This window comes from Mustela nigripes, chromosome 3 (genome assembly GCF_022355385.1).
Source record: "Mustela nigripes isolate SB6536 chromosome 3, MUSNIG.SB6536, whole genome shotgun sequence".
NCBI classification, from domain to species: domain Eukaryota; kingdom Metazoa; phylum Chordata; class Mammalia; order Carnivora; family Mustelidae; genus Mustela; species Mustela nigripes.
Window position 1 is genome coordinate 17,089,495 of NC_081559.1, and position 19,380 is coordinate 17,108,874.

The 19,380-nt window shown below is 43.2% G+C and overlaps 1 protein-coding gene across 3 annotated transcripts in view; it reads right to left on the reverse strand.

Moving 5' to 3' along the window:
* Positions 1 to 10,682: 10,682 nt before the first annotated feature.
* The window catches only part of INO80D (INO80 complex subunit D), a 67,218-nt gene continuing 58,520 nt past the window's right edge, over positions 10,683 to 19,380 (reverse strand). For all 3 annotated transcript variants that reach the window (XM_059393300.1, XM_059393301.1, XM_059393298.1), the window contains one exon: positions 10,683 to 18,024. In XM_059393300.1, the coding sequence (XP_059249283.1) occupies positions 16,859 to 18,024 (1,166 nt within the window). In that variant the 3' untranslated portion in view covers positions 10,683 to 16,858. The remainder of the gene's footprint in view (positions 18,025 to 19,380) is intronic.

A 19,380-nucleotide genomic window follows, 5' to 3' on the forward strand; every position in this document is an offset into this window, starting at 1 on the left:
ATGAACAAGGGCAAAAATTCAGGTGCGAACTGGCTTAAAAGGGTGAGATGAGGGGCACCTGGGTGGCTCAGTGGGTTAAAGCCTCTGCCTTCGGCTCGGGTCGTGATCCCAGGACCCTGCATCGGGTTTGCTGCTCAGCGGGGAGCCTGCTTCCTCCCTCTCTCTCTGCCTGCCTCTCTGCCTACTTGTGATCTCTGTCTGTTAATAAACAAATAAAATCTTAAAAAAAAATTAAAAAGGGAGAGATGAGGGGCATCTGGGTGGCTCAGTCAGTTGAGCTTCTGCCTTCAGCTCAGGTCATGATCCTGGAGTCCAGGGATCGAGGCCTGCATTGGACTCAGCAGGGAGCCTGCTTCTCCCTCTCCCTCTGCCTCTCCCCACAACTTGTGCTCTTGCTCCCTCTCTCTCTCTCGTTCACCCACTCTCTCTCTCTCAAATAAATAAATAATAAAATCTTTAAAAAAAAAAAAAAAAGAAAGAAAGAAAGATGAGCCACTCTGGAAAACTTTTTTTTTCCTCAAAAAGTTGATAGAAGAGCTACCTTAAGATCCAGTAATCTCACCACTAGGTATTTACCCAAAGAATACAAAAATACTAATTCAAAGGAATACATGCACCCAGACGTTCATAGCAGCATTGTCTACAATGGCCAAATTATGGAAACAGCCCAAGTATCCATCGACTGATGAGTGGATAAAGAAGATGTGGAGTGTACGTAAATGGAGTATCAGCCTGAAGAACGAGATCTTTCCGTTTGCAATGACACGGATGGAGCTGGAGTATATCAGGCTAAGTGAGGTAAGTCAGTCAGAGAAAGACAAGTACCAAATTCACTCATATGTGGCATTTAAGAAACAAAACAAGCTAGCAAAGGTGAAAAAGAAAAGAGAGAGAGACAGTCAAGAAGCAGACTCTTCACTACAGAGAACAAACTGAGGGTTACTGGAAAGGAGGGGGGGGGGGGGTGAGACAGGTGATGGGGATGAAGGAGGGCCCTTGTGAAGTGCACCAGGTGATGTAAGGCAGTGACGCGCACCAGGTGATATAAGGCAGGGCCCAATCGCTATATTTACCCCTGAACCTAATATTACCCTATATATTAACCAACTGGAATTTAAATAAAAACTTTTTAAAGGGGGAAAGCTAAGTTTGGATTTAGACAAGCTAAATTCATAGCGATGGTCAGCTCTGAAGGTGGAGGTCATCAGGAAGCAGTGGGAGATGGGAGGCTGAGGTCTGAGACCCGCGGAGCTATGCATGTGGGTTTGGAGTTCATCTCCAGGAGGTCAGAGTTTAAGCCATGGGAGTAGAAGGATCCAGCATTGGGAGCCTGGTGCAGGGGAAGAACAACCAGGAGGGCTGAAGAATGGGTTGGAGATGTGTTCAGACTGAGGTCGAAGAAAGAGAGTTGAAATGAACAAGGAACCCAGAAAAGACGCATGAGAATTAAGTGGGGAAACGGGACAATGGCGGGTTGTCAGGACTGACTGGTTCGGAGAGGTTAGAGAGAAGGACAGCAAAGGTCACTGGTGGCCCTGGCAAGAACGGCTTCGGGAAGATGACAAGCTGAAAGCCAAATTGCAGTGGAACCACGAGTAATGGTGGAAAGAGCAAGTACGATGTTTAGCAGTGGAAAGAAGCGACAGCAGTTGGAAAGGGAAAAGAAGTCGAGGGAAGATGTTAGTCTTCAAGAAATAACCGTGGTCACGAGCGTCAGTACCGCAGGCGGCTTGTTTAGCTTCCACAGACTGTGAAGGTGATATATGGACTGGCTCTTTTTTTTTTTTTTTTTCTTTTTAAGACTTTATTTATTTATTTGAGAGAGAGCAAGAGAGCACGAGAGTGGGGAGAGGCAGAGGGAGAAGCAGATTCCTTGCTGAGCCAAGAGCCCAACGTAGGGCTCGACCTGAGCCTCCGTCCCAGGACCTGAAGATCACAACCTGAGCCAAAGGCAGACGCTTACCCCTGAGCCACCCAGGTGCCCCAGAAACACAGGAGAAGTTTTTTAAAGTTACAAAGCAGAAGGCAAAGTTGTATTACAGTTAACTGGATTTTAGTAACTGATTACATCCTAGAATATTTTGGAATGTGGTTGAGTAAAAGTAACCCCATCTGTATTTATGTCCTCTTGTATTACAAAAATCAGCACCCCTCGTCAGAAACTTCTTGACTAAGTTCCTTATCTATCCCTATCTTCCCCCTAATCTTTGTTCATTTGCTCATTTTCCCCTAGACACTTATTTTAGGAAGGAGCCTATGTTGCTTGTATCTTCAATCATTTCCTCTAGTTACAAAATGAGCATCACTAAAATTTACCAACGCTCAGTAAGTGCCAGGGACGATTCTCAGTGCTCGCCACGGGCTGTGCCCAGTCATCCCTGCGGTGCACTCTACAGAGTAGGAAACCAAAGCAGGATGAGGTTAAGTGACTCACCTGAGATCACACAGTTCTTAAACAATGGAGCAAAGTTAGAACTAAGTAAGTCCTGTCCAGAGTCCACCGCGGTAGCCCATCGGGCCACTGCCTCTCACCAGATGCTCCCAAAATGTGCATTCCTTCTGTTCACAAACGTCTTGAGATTACTGACTCCCGTCAGAAATATGTACAACATACTGTGGGCAAACACTCCGTGCTTGGGGCCGGCGTCTCAGGAGCTAGCACTGTGGGCACTGGAGCATACCGTCCGGACCGGGAGGCAAGCAAGAAGACCATGGTTCAGATGGACTGTGGGGTGAGCGCACCCCCGCAGGCTGGGATCGGGGCATGGGGCTGCCTTCCCACAATGCCGCAGCTCCTGGGGGCGTGTGAAGGAGGCAAGTCAGCTCGCTAGTCTATGCATTTCCCGGGTGTAGGGAAAGTGTTTGCACTCTTTCTGGGCCATACATAAAATAGAGTAAGAGACTGCACAGAGCTGCTCTCCAAAATCTGTCCTTTGCTTTCTTCCTTGATCATTTACATCTGGCTTCCACAAGGAACTCTCTGCCCATAACGTTTCTACCTCTACTTCCAGCTCGAGCCTCCCTTCTGCCCCCTGACCACACTGGATGTTGTGGTTGTCCATGCCCCCTGGATGTCCCTGCTTGCAGCTCTGGCTTTGTAAGTCTAAATCTCACTGGCTCAGGGTGCCTGGAGGGCTCAGTCGGTTGAGTGTCCAACTCTAGCTCAGGTCATGGTCCTCAGGATTGGGAGGTCGCGCTCCCCACTGGGCGAGAGGCCTGCTTGAGTCTCTCTCCCTCCCCCCTCCCCCACTCTCTCTAAGGTCTATATAAACTCATTGGTTCTCTCAAAACCCTTGGTCTTGAATGGGGCCCCCCACCGTGCCGCTGGCAACAGCACTCTTCCAGAAGCCTGGGGGAGGTCTCTTTCCATTCCACATGCTCCCCACCCTCGCCATCTCATCAGTCTGTTTCCAAGTCTTTGAACTCCTCCCTCCTTTACATTCTACTGCCATGACTAGTTTCTGCTGAAGTTTCTACTGCCATGACTAGTTTCTGCTGAAGCCTGACTTGCGGGAGCCTCCTCCTCGCTCACCTCTCTCCCAAGAGTCTTCCCGAATCGCAGCCGGCCAGCCGTCTTGTGCCCCTGCCTGTTCCGCCTTCCACGCTCCCTACGCAATAGCCATTGGCCTCTCCCTCATCGAATTCAGCTGCTCCCTGCTCTCCCACGACCTGCTTACCCGCCTCCTCCATCTGGAACATCCTGCATTCTCCCAGCACGACTCACCCTTGCCTGCGCACAGGCACTGCGCTGTACACGCTTTTCTCTCCTTGGTTGGAAATCCTCTCCTTCTGACACGAACGTACAAAGCATGTTCTCTCTCTTCTAAGCCCTTGGCAATCTCTACCTTGTTTGTACAGCGACGCATCTTCTCTCTTCCACTACACGGCAAAGTCTTTGGCTGTCAAATCCGGGCCTGATTCATTTTCCGGTGTTCCGCTGCCTCTAACACCAAGTGCTCAGAAATCACCGTAGGTGAATAAGGAAAGGCCTGAAAGACAGAAGACTGGAAAGACGGGAGGCCAGAAACGGCACTCACACGCCGCCATGGGCTCCGCTGCACGCGGAGCGCGAAGCCATAGACATCCCTCCATCCCAGCGACTTCAAGGAGCAAAAGTAACAGACCACAGTCACATGTCAGTTAAAGAATTTTCCAGGAAGCCAGTAAGTGAAAGGAACAGAATAGTAGCACCTTAATGTTCGGATCCACACACTGTGGAAAGGTACAAATGAATGCAGGTAAGCAGATTTTTAAGTAATGTAGCCTTTTCCACCAAGAATTGACGGGGGCACTGGCTGGCTCAGTCGGCAGAGCAACTCTTGATCATGAGTTCAAGCGCCATGTTGGGCAGGGAGCTTACTTTAAAAACAAACAAAACAAAACAAAACAAAACATATATAATGAAACAGAGCAAAGAGCAAGGAGGTGAAGACATGCCAACAAAGAGTTAAAAAAAGGTTCTCCTCTAAACTGAAAATAGATTTTCTAAACTCTATTTTTGCTTTCACTTGGTGACCATAGGCTCTCAACACCAAGCTTTTAAAGATGTGGCCTCAACCCAAACATTTCACTCATGAGACTGTCTCCTTAAGGCAGCTATTCTTAAAAAAAAAAAAAAATCGACTGAGGTAGGGGGGCACTCAATCGATTAAGTGATGGACTCTGGATTTCAGCCCAGGTCATGATCTCAGGGTGGGGAGATGGAGACCCACTTGGGGTTCCATGCTGGGATGGAGCCTGCTTGGGATTCACTCTCACTCCCCCATCTACTCCTCAAAAAAAGAACTGAGTCAACGCAATCTCCAATTTTGTGATTTGTGCAAGTATTGAGAAAAGGAGCATCCTGAATAGATATGACAAGAGTTTAAGTCAACTGTCATATAGCCGAAGAAGTGGAGTGCCCAATTCCAAGCATTCTTCTTCATATATTGTCAATTTCGGAAGCAGAGCCTGGGATGGAGGCATTTGTCCCCACAGGCCATTTTCTTAGTACTGTGGGTGGGCACCTGCTTCTAGTCTCAAAATGTGAACTTCTTTTGGAGAAGCAAAAGCAGTCTAAATGCCCCACAAAAACGAATAGTAACTCTCTAACAAAAGGAATGTGATTAGATAACTAATTTTTCCTTATGAATTTTTATCCTAGCCTCTATGCATACCACAAAATCCTTTGGCAAAAGACAGCACAGGAAATGAAAACTTCCAATCTGCATATTAAAAAAATAAAGTAACATTTCAATTCCAAGGAGATACAAGGAAGACACTTGGCAATGCTTTAAAGGAAAAGAGTGTTTCTTCGAGGTGTTTTGGCTTTTTTTTTTGGTTATACAGTATGAAGTTCTTCTTGTACTTGTGAAGCTATGAAAATGAAGAGAGAAGGGGCTTGATTAAATGAGATAGAAATTGGCTTGTAAGACCTCCATCATGACATGTAACAATTTCATGTTACCAGAAATGTAACTTCTGGTTGGATTTCAAGGATCTAGATACCACATTAAGTTCACCTAGCATTTAATAGATCCATAGCTGTTACAAATATTAATCCTTGTTGGTCTCACCATAAAGAACTATGAATATATCTCCCTAGATTACTCTATTTAAATAACTAAGTGTTGGGGGGGGTGGCGCCTGAGTGGCTCAGTGGGTTAAGCCTCTGCCTTTGGCTCAGGTCATGGTCTCAGGGTCCTGGAATCGAGTCCCACATCAGGCTCTCTGCTCGGGAGGGAGCCTGCTTCTGCCTCTCTCTCTGCCTGCCTCTCTGCCTGCTTGTGATCTATGCCTGTCAAATAGATAAAATAACATCTTTTAAAAATAAATAAATAAATAACCAAGTGGGGGCAGGGGAGGATGGATTTGCAGCTTCGATCTATATCCAGGCAAAGAAAATTGTACGCAAAACAAGGCTACTTCACAGCAAGATTTATTAATACATCCAAAAGAAAGAAAGAAAAATCATTTTGTCACACTATATACAGATAATACATACAGTGTTTTATACACATATTACATCAGTTTTTACACAAGAAAAATATACATAAAAATGTAAACTTTTGTATACAAAACCCTTAAACAAATTAAACAAGGACCAGATAACAAAAGGAGACCAATCCATTATTATTTCATCAAATTTTTAAAACAGTAATACAGTACATTCATTGAGATATATATGGAAAATGTGAGCCATCTCTTCACGTTTAAAGGGAAATTACAAACCAACAGCCTATCACCTCCCAAAATGTGGTCCCGCCCCCCCAGCCACACCACACTCAGTGCCACAGACCTGCCTTTCTGTCCGAACTGGGGGGGCTCTTCACCAAACCTGCCGACGTCCTCATCTGGCTGCTATAGTCTGCGCAGAAACGGGTGGCCCCTTAGCTTTTGTGCATATAACTAAGCTTCTAGCCACTATTCACGCAAATGCAGACAAGATTTTCGGTTTGTAAGTTCCCTTTAAGCAGCTTTTTTTTTTTTTTTTTGTAAATATTTTTAATGTATGGCCTGTTAAACATACTTGTGTGCCAAGGTGAATGAGAACACTGAAAAAGAAGGGCTCTGAGAACTGCTAGTCCTTGCTACCGTGCAGTTACTTCGTAAGAAGACATTTGAAAACTGTGCAACGTGTCTGTCCCTTACTGGATCCAAAGAAGCTATTGCCTCACCTCTGATTTCCCACTGCAACTTGGTTTCAATTTACACCTCTGTACTCCAGTTAGTACCATAACACGGCCAAGAGGCTTTGTTAAAGGCTGCTTCTGATATCAAGTTCCAGCTCAACTACTCTACGAAATCACTCAGACCCCAACCTCTCTGTTCTGGTCTTCAGGGGGTTCTCCTCCTTCACTGGCTTTTTTGTTTGTTTTGTTTTGTTGTTAACTTCTTAAAATTTAGGATTGTCCATCTACGTTCCTCTCTCTGTAAGGTCTTGAAATGTCATCTGCTGCCAACTCATCACAAAATAAAATATTTCACGTTTTCTTCTTCATAGTCTTTCCTTCAGTGTGCCAAACTGATGTACGGATGAAGACATCTGCAGCTGTAGGGACTAAGAATTAAATCTGTGGCAAGTGCATGCAGACTTGGAGTTCTTTAAAAAGAACAACAACAACAAAAAAAGTCTGGGAAGACCTTTAACTAAATAAATGCAAAACACGCTTAAGACAAGCTTCATGAGAGCTGCCTTCTCACAAAGTTGAATTTTGAACAAGGCAGAATAACAATTAGGGGATAGATTTCCCTGCAGCTAGAGAGTAGTTAACTTCCCCCAGGCAAAATGATCTCAATGATCATTATTTATTAATGAAAGGAAGAGGCAAATTGGTGAATTAAGTTGATCTAGAAGATGGTGGTTGACATACGCTAACGGAAATGACAGGATTGTTTTATGACTGAAATAAACAGGCTGGTTTGTGGTACATCTCCATTTCAGAGAGAGGAAAAACGCACCAGGTTCCTCAAGTGAATCCCCAGCTCTCTCTTTCTCCCATGGGACAGATGGCATTTTTAAAAATGACAGTCTCCCTTTCAGTTAAAAAAAAAAAATGTAACAATAAAAAGGAAAAGGAAGATAAATAAATAATGTGTGGATGTCTTTAGATGAGACTTTTAAATGTTTTTTTTTTAAATAATTTTTGATAATGTATTTTTAAATCATTACATACAACTGCCATTGCAGTGACAATATTCCAGTAGGGGCAGCATTTTGCTAAATGTAAAAGATTGCCATTTAAAACTCATACATATACATGTGTATATACAGTATATCAACACTATTTATATACATATATATCTAGAAAGCAACATTTCATTGCCTCTGAATATCTATATATTCACTCCCACAATATATACGAGACATACTGTGTGAGTATATACGAAAGTATATGTACACATGCTCAGACATGTATATATACACTTTTGTCTTGTGTGTGCATAAGAGCTTTAAAGGCACAATATATAGGGATGCAAGTTTTCTAGAGAGCTGCAGCGAGGTTAAAACAGAATGTCACAAATGTGGGAAAAAAGTCGAAAATATAGCAAAATTCGTTACGTAAGAATTGGCTGAAGCAGGGTCATCATGAGTAAAGTGAGTTACTTCTAGAATTCAGGAGGCTTATGTGTGACTTTGTATGCCTTCCATTAAAAAGAAAATGGTAAATGGATGATTAAAAAGACACAAAGTAAACCACATTTTTAGATGACAAATTGATGAGGATAAATGAGAAAATAAAGCTAACACTTTTATCAGTACTAAAATCAGTTATGTTCTTTTCCATTGTGAGTGAAATGTCCCCAAATTATCCAGGTAAAACTTTCAAATTAGTCTTATTTGAATGTTGGTTTTTTGGTTTGTTTTTGAGACAAGGATGAATGCCCAATCCTCAAAATTATTATACAAACTATTACCCAAAGTGACACCTTCTGGAAAATATCAGAGATAAAGATCTTTAGAAGACAAGACCGAGACGTTAATGAACTATGCTTAAGCCAAACGCTTCTGGCTAGAGAGGACATCATAAAGGGGAAAAAACTACCATGATGTGTGATGAGAGACTGCTTGAGAAGGCAGTGAAGACGAAGGACAGTGGAACTGGCAAGAAAGAACAGTTCTAGCAGGAATTCACATAGAATAACCATAAATAAGACTATTAATCCAAAGGACTTCCATCTTGGTATGCACCGATAATGGACTCCAGACTGTCCCTTCCTCTTGCTTACAGAATCATCGAGTTTTCCATAGACGTATAATCTTAACAAAGGCTGTTAATCTATTACACACACACATTTTTTAGGGAAATATATGTATATAGCTTTATCTATACACACACATATACATACGTGTATATATAGATTTATACAAATGTATAAATAAACGTAATACTTTTCAATCTTTCCATTGACAAGGCAAGTTCACATTCAGCAAAGTGCCACCACATCCCATATACACATCTCTGTACAGATATACACAAAAGGGTCTATTTTCACCCTTCAATCAGGGGGAATTTATTCTAGCAAATCCCATTGAACCAGTAACTGAAGGGAGAAATGGCACCAGTACAAACTCCCTTCTTTCACTTGCATGCATATGTACAAGAAATATGCAGGATTTTTTTTTTTTTAATTCATAAAGCAAGAATGAATGAAACTGGGAGATGCAGAAATACAACTATAAAAGGAACGACCTGTAGAGCTTTCCTAGGTCTTGGCTATACTTAAGATGAATGAGGCTTCAAAGAACTACAAATTCTGGTGTATTCTCAGAAGTTGTTTTGACATATATCCAAGTACATGATCTTTTCATATTAAAAATAATTGTGATTGGAGCATTTAATAACAACTCTAGTTTTGTCTACATTAGACCACCAGTTACTCCAGCAATGAATGTATAGCAAAATGACAAAACTCAAAACACAGGAATGTATCTTTTTTAAAATTCCATATGAATTAGGTAAAAGTCAAGGGTAGCATAATTTTTCTTATAACCAAAATATGGCGGTTGGGGGCACATTAACTTCATGAGTAATAGCACAACTGAGTAACTTTTTAAAAAAAATTTGGAAATAACTGAAATCATCCCAGCTTTGAAATATGCATGGTGAAATGATCCCACCAACTCTTCCAAAAAAGCACTCCCCCCAAAAAATGGTATTCTTTATAAAAAGCCTTTAATTTTCTTAACTTCACCAAGAAAAGATGATCACTAAGCTTTACTAACTCAGAATACGAAGAAATCTATTATTAACATTAAAAAAAAAAGTTGTTTCAACTGGTCTGGTCCCATCACCCCAGTAGATAAACACAGCTTGTGTCTGGTTCGTCTCTCTCTCTCTTATTTTTATGCTCAAAAGTGAGAGGCTTGTCTTAGAACCTGTTTCTCATGTCATTTGAAAAACATAGCATAATATAAATTAATCAAAAGGTTAAAATAAAATGCACATGATATCAGAGCTAGCCTTTTAACATAAGATAGCATAATGAAGAATTCGGTGCATTTATACTACAGAGACAATGAGAAAAAAACTCTGATAGCCTCATCTAAATAAATTGTATTTCTACAATACATTCTGTTACCTTCCTCTATTTTTACCTAAGCACACATTCATCTCTCTCACACACGTGCCCCCGATGTATATTTTTGCATGTGTGTAAAAACACAGACGAGACATGCACACAAGTAATTTAATTCTATTTTTAAGTCACAGTGGGAATTCCTTAGTGAGGAGGGAGAAAAAGTTCCTGAATAAGACACTGAGAACATCTAGATTTATTATTTTCTCTATTTTTACTTCCCAACTTACAGAATAAACTGTAAATTAAAGAATAAATCCATAGGAACTAAAAGAGGTCTGAAAAACTTAGTTTACAAAATCCAGCTACAGTAGTTGGGGGAGTTTTGCTTGATCTATTGTGTATTTCTATATACCCTGTAACTAAGCTTCTAGCCATCTTAAGTGTAAACCACAGATCATTTACTAAAGAAACACGATTCCCAACAGTTCTATGAGCAGTAATAAATGGTCTAAAGGTGTTCTACATTTTGAGGCCCCAGGATATCCTTTTATTTTATATATCTGCAAGGTAGCAAAGGATAGCTATACACCTTGACACGGCAGAGATCCAGTGTAAAAAGGTGCTTCACTAGTTTGTTTTGTCAAAAAAAAAAAAAAAAAAAAAAAAAAAAAAAGCTCATATATAATTTTTTCAGCTATTAAAACACATAGGCAACGTAATTCATTACACTCAATACAGCTTTAGTATAAAACTTATAATTTATGAGGTGATGTTAATAGTATAAATTAATATACCTTTTCTCTTAAAATCTACAATAAGTATTCTGAAAGCTCATTGGGGAAGGAAACTTTTAAATAAAACTTTTAAAGCTGTGCGTGATGGGAAAGGATTCTGTTTGCTGAAGCGGAGATGAGAGGCTGAAGGAGCAAGGGAAAAAACCCTACGCGAGACACGGTGGGCTATGAAACCAAACGTTTTCTCTTTCTTGCGCTCTCTTCAATGATGAGTCACCTTTAGTTACTTTTAAAACTATTTTCTTATTTTAAAAACTGCCCTAATTTCCACAAGGAATCCCTGAGACATACTCAACACTATACAGTGAAAAGAACAATGACTGTGAAGAGAGACTGATTTGAACCCTTCTGAGCAGATGAGGACCATGTCCCAAGCATCCAACGTCCCATCACTTGCACACGCATCTGCTGCAGGAGCCGACGGGGCCTTAGCGACACCGGGTGGAGTCAGTTCAGGGCAAATCAGTCTATTCCCCAAGCAAAAGCAACGGTGTGGCATTTCGCTGCACTGAATGGTGAACATCTTTCCAAGGGGAACTCTGGGTGCACACAGAGCTTACTTCAGTGGTCCCCAGCTCAAAAATAAACAAAAACAAAAAAACAAACAGAAACAAAACAAGTGAAAGAGGCAGCTTCTATTACTCTTAGGCCAGGATCAGGGCAGGTCAGGGGTGTGTGTACAGACATGAGGACCCGGGTGGGCACTGAGGCCGCAGGCAGGAGGGAAAGGGGATGGGGAGCTGGGCTGCCCGACAAAGGTTACCAAGAGTTAGGAAGCTTTTCTCTTACAACATTGTTTTTCAGACTCAATTTCAGATTCCCCCAAATTCCGCCACTCAAGTAGTCAAACATTCCCAAGATATGGGAAACTGGTTTCCACTAAAGAAAGTCATACCAAATTTGCTCTCTCTGAAATGCCACCCGTCCTTTCTTGGCTCTGTATCACAGTGCAGAGAGAGGGAAGCAAACAGAAATTAGAGCTGAAGGGAGACTTTTTGCTATAGAAATGAGGCTCTCCAAGTCGGCCCCACGATTTTTGCATTAATGACACTGGCTATTAGGAGACATAATTACTCACTTGTATTTTAGGGTTTTTTTCCCTAACTTATTATTGGTCAGGGGGAAATGCTTAACAGACAGATACTCAAATAGGTTCTTCACTGGTATTTTATTTCACATCTTTTTCAAAATAAAATAGATTTTTCAAATCTATTTCAAATCAAAGATAGCATTTAAAATGTTACTTTAGTCTACTAAGCATGGATTCTGGTTCCCTCCAGAATAGGATACTGGAAAGCTCACAAGGCTCCAGATACTAAGATGTCATTCTTTCACCTTTCTACAGAATGCCAGTGACGAGTCCGTATTTTCAATGTACTGTGGGAGGGAAAAAGAAAAAAAAAACTATGTTCTGTCACACATATATGTCCACCTCCCACCTCACCCCCAAGAAATGTATTTCTCATCAGGAATAGATCCTTGGAATGATGTAGGTGTTGGTGATGAAAGAGATACAGATGAAGACTATTCAGTATGACCACATTTTCTTCCAAGGGATCTTTGAAATCGCCTCTGTCACCCGCACAGTTCTGCTGACCGTGGAGAAGACCACTGCATTAGATTAATCTATATATACCAGATTAAAAACAGAATTTAGTAGAATGCTAAAAGGCTAAAAAGAAAGAGGCTGAAGAATCTGGAAACTAGATACCTAGATATTTTTTAAATGAATTCCAAACCTATTAAATAATTAGTTTAGTGTTAAGAATAGCCTCATCTTTGTGCAATCCCAATCCACAACCGCCTACAGAACATGGAGAAAAGGCGATCGACCAGCTCACAAGAACACTGCCGACGCAGCCTACCATGACCGCCATCACCACCCCCGTGACGCAAGGGCAATGTCCCTTGCCTCCCTAGGTAACTCTGATGGGAGTTACCTACACAGGCTCCAAGTCTAAGGCCAACTAATACAAACTGAATGGTACCGGGGTATGTGGCTGGTTCAGCCGGTAGAGCATGTGACTTTTGAACTCAGGGTTGTGAGTTCAAGCCCCACGCTGGGCGTGAAGCCTACTTAAAATAGAAAACCAAAACAAAACTGAACAGTATAGGTCAAGAGTAACATAAATTCTTTCACATAAGAAGAAAGCTTACAAACTGGGCATGGGGATGGATCACAGACACCGTTTCCGTCCAAATCAAAGCACTGTCTTTGCCTCTGGGTTGGGATCATGGACTGCGAGTGAGCTCGGATAAGGAAAAGCTTTAGTGTTAGTCACAGAAAGTGAGGATTCTTAGCTTGCAGTTGAGACTGGGCTTATTGAAGAAATAAATCTTATAAATAATTATTTGGCAAGGATAAAGTATTCACTTTCTTTAGCCTGATGCCACTCGAGACGGTAACTACAATTTTAAGGAAAAGAAACACACGCACACACGCACACACACACACACACACATTTTCCAACTTTATCTCCATCTCTACTATTTGCTTCTCATTAAATTATCATCTTCTCGTGGAGGGACACTAGACACAATGCAGTGCCTGCCAGCATGAAATTGCTCAGGAAGTCATTTATAAAGCAGTTCTATCTCACATGGTAGGTTACTAGAGGAAAAAAAAAATCCTTCACCTTATAAGCTATGTGACAATAATTACAAAATTTTTCCATTGCATAGTCTGTCATTTGGTGGGTTAAGTGTAAATGCTATTTACTATTGTGAATTGTTTACTAGCTACATAACCTACGCAGATGTGCAAATTACTAAGCCATTTTTACAGAGGAAAAAAATCAATGTCTTAAGTACTTTAATTAAAATAATATTAACCATTATGTAGAGAGAGTAAAGGAGAGAAAAACACTTCTTCAATGCTCTAAGATCACAGCCAGTATCATTCCTTAGAATGGAATTCAGATTCTCCGAGCACAGAGTGTATCTATGAAACCGCAGCAACGGTGTAAGTAAATCACATGAACACAATCTAACTGGCCTTTATATATGGTCCCAAAGAACTACAGATATGGAGTGAACTTCTCTGCCACTATTTCTCCTGAATTTCACACTAGCATACAAGCTAGTTTCCACCAAACCAGGACCTCCTGTGAAGTTTGTTTGCGATTCCAGTACTGCCTTACGATAGGCGTAAGTGCTACTTAAAGACACGAATTTTCGTATTTCCAGAGTGAAAGACACTTCATTCCTTTCTCTACACATGAACAGCAAACCTACTAACAACAGACTAGAATTGCCCCACATTAGCTAAAAGAAAAACGTTAACAGGTTATCTCTGGGTTCACAGGATGTTCTTCTCTCTTCCGAAAAGGGACTCACAAGAAGCCGCGAGAGCAAAGCAAATTGCAAGCAGGGATGCTGGTTTTGAAGGAGATAAGATGAGAAGACAAATTTGTTTTTTTGCTAATTCCTCAAACCTACAGTGGTCCTTCCTACGGGAGCCCCTTCTTCAGCTATCCCTGTGGGCATCTAAACAAAAATGAACTGACTCGAAGTTTTTGGTGTGAAGCTGAAACTGGCAACATTCCTGATCATTTCATGCCTCCTTACTAGAAAGCAGGAAAGGGCTTTTCAATGCACATAAAACAGAAAATTGCAAACAAGAAAATGTGCAACTTACTGCAAACTCAGTTTTGATAACTGAAGAGTTTTAAGCAGCTACCACGAGAGACGAAGAGCCAGAGAAGTTCAAACCGACTACCCAAGACGTTCCCTTTGCTGTCAGAGAAGGGCTGGTAGGTTAAGACAGTCGGTGTGCTGCTCTGTTACAACCTTGAATTAGTACACAACGGAGACTAGATCGGACTGCTGGGAACGGGATGGTTATCTAGGGATGCTGAGAACAGGAAGGGAAAGAGTGGAGGAAGACCAACTGATACTTCTGAGCAGAGGGAACTACTCGTAATCATTCCATTACAGTACATTAAAATAAAAAAGCTTCCTAACATAGGTTCACAGGTGAGAAATACTCAAATTATCTGTCCTCACCATTCAGAATAGAAATTTATGGTGATACCAAATATAATTTTGCTTTGTGACATAATTTATAATTTAGAAATTTCTCAATCTGCAAAAAAGGCAAAGCTATTCAAAAATAAATCTTCCAATCAATTATCATGATTAAAAAAAAAACCTAAATATATTACAAATGTATTTTTGGCCCACAAAAAGAAAACGTCAATAAATACAAAATAGGGCATATAATGATTTCATACAGTCATGTGACATTTCCCCCTCCATAATCTCAGGCACGTCGTATCTGCATAATGCCTGCCGATCACCATTATTCCTTTAAAAAGCAGAGAAAGAAAAGCTTTCAAAAGAAGGGACTGGTTAGAATTAGCATGGCATAAAGAGATTACATATAGGAAGTAGGAAAATACATCCAAATCTTTACCTATTGAAAAGGAATTAAGATCAAATATTCCCTGACAAATGAATTATTATATCACATCATTAATAGATATGTTCTCTCTACTCATCTTTTAAAATATATATATGTAAATTAGACTAGACTCGGGTATAAATAGCCAATGGTATCTCAGGGGACAGTGAGGCTTCTCAGCAAAAGCAGAGCACAGACGCCTTTCGAATCTAGTTCCACCCTGGGGGACGGGGCCAGGGCCGGCGCCGGGGCCAGGGACAAGGCAGGTAAAAAGAAACCTCACAGATTTATTTCATAGTCACCAACTTACTAAACTACCAATATGATTTTTGAACCCTAAAATTCTGGTACTTTAAAAAAAAAAAATTCCCCAAAGTCAAACCTAAGTACTTCAATTATTTTAAAAGTACCAAAGGGTGGGTAGTCCATATTCTGCTTTGAAAGAAACTTTAAAATGTGTATCCTTCAGATATTACACATCACTTCACAACTGGTACATTGATTCTACAAGTGTCGCTGACAAGTTACAAATTTACCGAAGAACCACTACTGTAAACATGAAAAAGCCAAAAGGAAAAGACACACCAAGGAGTTCAGAGATCCCATCTTTCCGAACCTAGCTGACCTGTCCTGCTCTTCACATCAAAATGTGGTCTTTTTGTAATTACACCTCGGGAAGGTCCTCCGCGAGAGAGGGACGGAGAAACCAAATGCGCGTCTAAAAAGGCCAAGTGCCCACCAGACCTTGGAATCTCAGCAACCGCATGGTCGGTGCACGTGAGCTCGCTGTGATGTCCCCACAGCCCCGAAGTGAATTCGGCTTTCTGCGTTCCCCGATCACCGAGCACAACGGGGTTGTGCAATTCGCATCATCAGCTTGCCACTCTCTACACGCGGGAGACCTCACTAATTCAGGGGGAAAGAATGACTGACCCGATGAGGGTTCTGAGATGTGGGAAAGGAGAAGTCAGAGCCTTATCCTCTTTAGGAAAAAAAACAAAACAACAACAACAACAACAACGGGACAGCTGCTTCCTGCCCTGCACAGACACACACGGGCGCACACACACACACACACACACACACACGCGGTCAAAAGACTAATTTTTTTTTCTTTTTAATCGAACATGATCACAATTCGGAATGGAATCCTGGCCTCATGTGGTGTCTAGCAGGTGGTGCTGGGTCAGAGCCCCGACCCGTCCCCCACGCACCATCTGCTATCGCTTACACGGGAACTCAGTGAATAGGACCATTCTCTCTAGAACCACCTCCGTCAAGACCTGGTCACAGAATGGAAAGCATTGATCTGAATACTAGGAAATAGTAAAGGGCACTGGTAATCTGAGGTATCTTCCACTTCTAGGACTTGCTGCTAAAAATCAATTCTATCCAGTCACTGTGCTGAGCCACGAAGGAAACCATCGGGGGAGGGTGAACCTGCCAGGAGGGGATGAGCACCAGTGCGAAGGGGCACACGGCAACACTGAAGCGAGGTCCGCCGCAGGCCGACTTGCTGAACCGGAAAAGGGAGTCCCCCTGTAGTCCCCATCTGTTATTTTTAAAATCTCCGTTAGGAAAAGGGGGAGAGGGATGATACACAGGAGACGGAGATAGAAAACGCCAGGCTCCCCGCCTGCCTGCAAATACACAGACACGCTCAGTTAGGGGAGGGAAAGGGAGAGGACGCATTATTGGTACTTGTAGCTGTGGCACCTGTTACTGTGAAGCCTGTAGGAGGGGCTATCGAGCTGTGGCTGGGCTGCAGGTCCTTAGGGATGCCACTGTGAGAACTCAGCTGGTGGCCGAAGGCTGCGCTGAACTGAGGGAGCTGCTGCTTGGGGGAGGTGGAGGCCATGAGTTCAGCAGAAGGCCCCATGCCACTGAAGCTGGTCTGCGGTAACCCCGGGAGCACGCTGGAGCTGCTGGGGGTCACAGTGGCGAAGGCAGGCTGTGTGGTCTCTGAGTTCGAAGTGGTGGGTGGCGTGGAGAGGGAAGTGGAGAGGAGATGGCCATCTGCGCCGAGAAGGTTGCTGAATGGAGAGGGCTCTCCGAGGTTGACAGGGAGACTGCCCCAGTGAGTTCTGGGGTTGACGACTCCTCCAAGGGGCACCTCGAGTTGGGCTGGGAGCAAGTGCTGCGCCATGATGGGCATCTCTGCCGAAAAGGTAGCTGCCATATTCTCACCAGAGAAAGACGTCGTGTGGGGAGAGGTGATGTGGTCACTGTAGGGAGACGGCACGTGCTCGCTGTCGTAATGGCTTCCATGGGGCGAGGAGTGTGAATGATCACTGCTGTATTGCTGTCGTGAGGTGATTAGGTCATCTGCCTTGCTCAGCAGCTGGGCAGGATGTGGCCTCTGGGAGGCATGGCTGCCGTCGTGTAGTCCATGAAACTGTCCTGGGAAGGCTCTCTCCCCAAGTGCACTCTGGCTGATCAGAGTGGCAGAAGTAAGGCCAACGTTGGCTGGGGCAGAGAACTGCCCCTGGATCTGCCCTGCCAGGGGTGTAGGTGGGTTAGACAAGGTAGCAGAACGGAGCAGGTTCTCATCCAGCTCTAGACTAGAAAAATTATCATGTACTATGCGCCCATTCAATAGCTCCCCTAGGTCCGTGTTCACTTCTCGGCTCAGGGACTGAATTCCTGAAGCTCCACTACCTGTGGAGAACACCCCTATTCCTCGATCGGACAACTCCTGGACTGGCACACCGTCTGACTGGGTAAGTACCCCAATGGTACTCAGGCACTCAAGAGAAGTTACAGCCTGCAAGGCCCGTTCGAGTTCCTCGGCCTCTTCGGTAGTCGGAAGGAGGTCTCCATTCTTTCCTGAGGAAAACAAAAGCCATCAAGAATGAGCAGAGCTTCCGCTGGTCCCGTATTACAAAAAGTAGATGCCTGTATTTATTTTTCAACAATATTCTGTATTAAAGGGGCGCCTGGGCGGCTCAGTCAGTTGAGCTCTGACTCTGGATTTCGGCTCAGGTCATGATCTCAGGGTCATGAGATCGAGCCCCACATCAGGCTCCATACTCAGTGCCCGAGCCTGCTTAAGTCTCTCTCTCCCTCTGCCCCTCCTTCCCACCGCATGCCCGCTCTCTCTCTCAAATAAACAAACAAATCTTGTATAACCTGGATGGCTCAGTGGGTTAAGCCTCTGCCTTCGGCTCAGGTCACGATCTCAGGGTCCGGGGACTGAGCCCCGCATCGGGCTCTCTGCTCAACAGGGAACCTGCTTCCCCCCTCTCTCTGTCTGCCTCTCTGCCTACTTGTGACCTCTCTCTCTGCCAAATAAATAAATAAAATCTTTTTAAAATTGGGCCCCTGGGTGGCTCAGTCAGTTAAGCGTCTGCCTTCAGCTTAGGTTATGATCCCAGGGTCCCAGAACACAGCCCCACATCAGACTCCCTGCCCAGCAAGGAAATGTTTCTCCCTCTCCCTCACCCATGTGCATGTGCGTGCTCTCTCTCAAATAAATAAATAAATATAATCTTTTTAAAATAAATAAATAAAATGGCCACCTGCATGGCTCAGTTGGTTAAGCATCCGACTCTTGATTTCAGTTCAGGTCATGATCTCAGGGTCGTGGGATCAAGCCCCACATTGGGCTTCATGCTCAGCAGGGAGCCTGAGATTGTCTCTCCCTGTGTTCCTCCCCCTGCACACGTGAGTGCTCTCTGATAAACACATAAATCACTGAAACCAAACCAGTATTCTATTAAAGAGGGTCCCTGTGGAACAGAGAAGCTTCCAAGGACTGGATTGGAACGTGCGTCACATCTTCCATTTATCCACAGCACCCTCTACACCCAGCTCATCAAAGCATTAAATTCCTAAGGATTCCAAGCAGTACCAACTTAAAATGCACGGTGACCCGTCTGACTACACCTGTGTTTTTACGTAAAGTTAAAATCATTAAAATAGGAAACATATCCATTCAGACTGGAGAAAAAAGGCTGTGTAGGTGTCCCCCTTGGTTCTTCTGCTCTTGAACTCGTTGCTCCAGCAGGAGGGCGCTGTGGGCGACTGGACACCAACTCATGCCTGCGCGTGAGCAGCCCGCATTTCCGTCCACTCACACACTATCTTTTCAAATGCTTTTTGTGGCCTGCTAATCCTGTTCCTCTCCTTCTAACTCACTTCCAGAGAAGGGAAGCCCATGGTCTGCTGCTGATTTCACTTCCA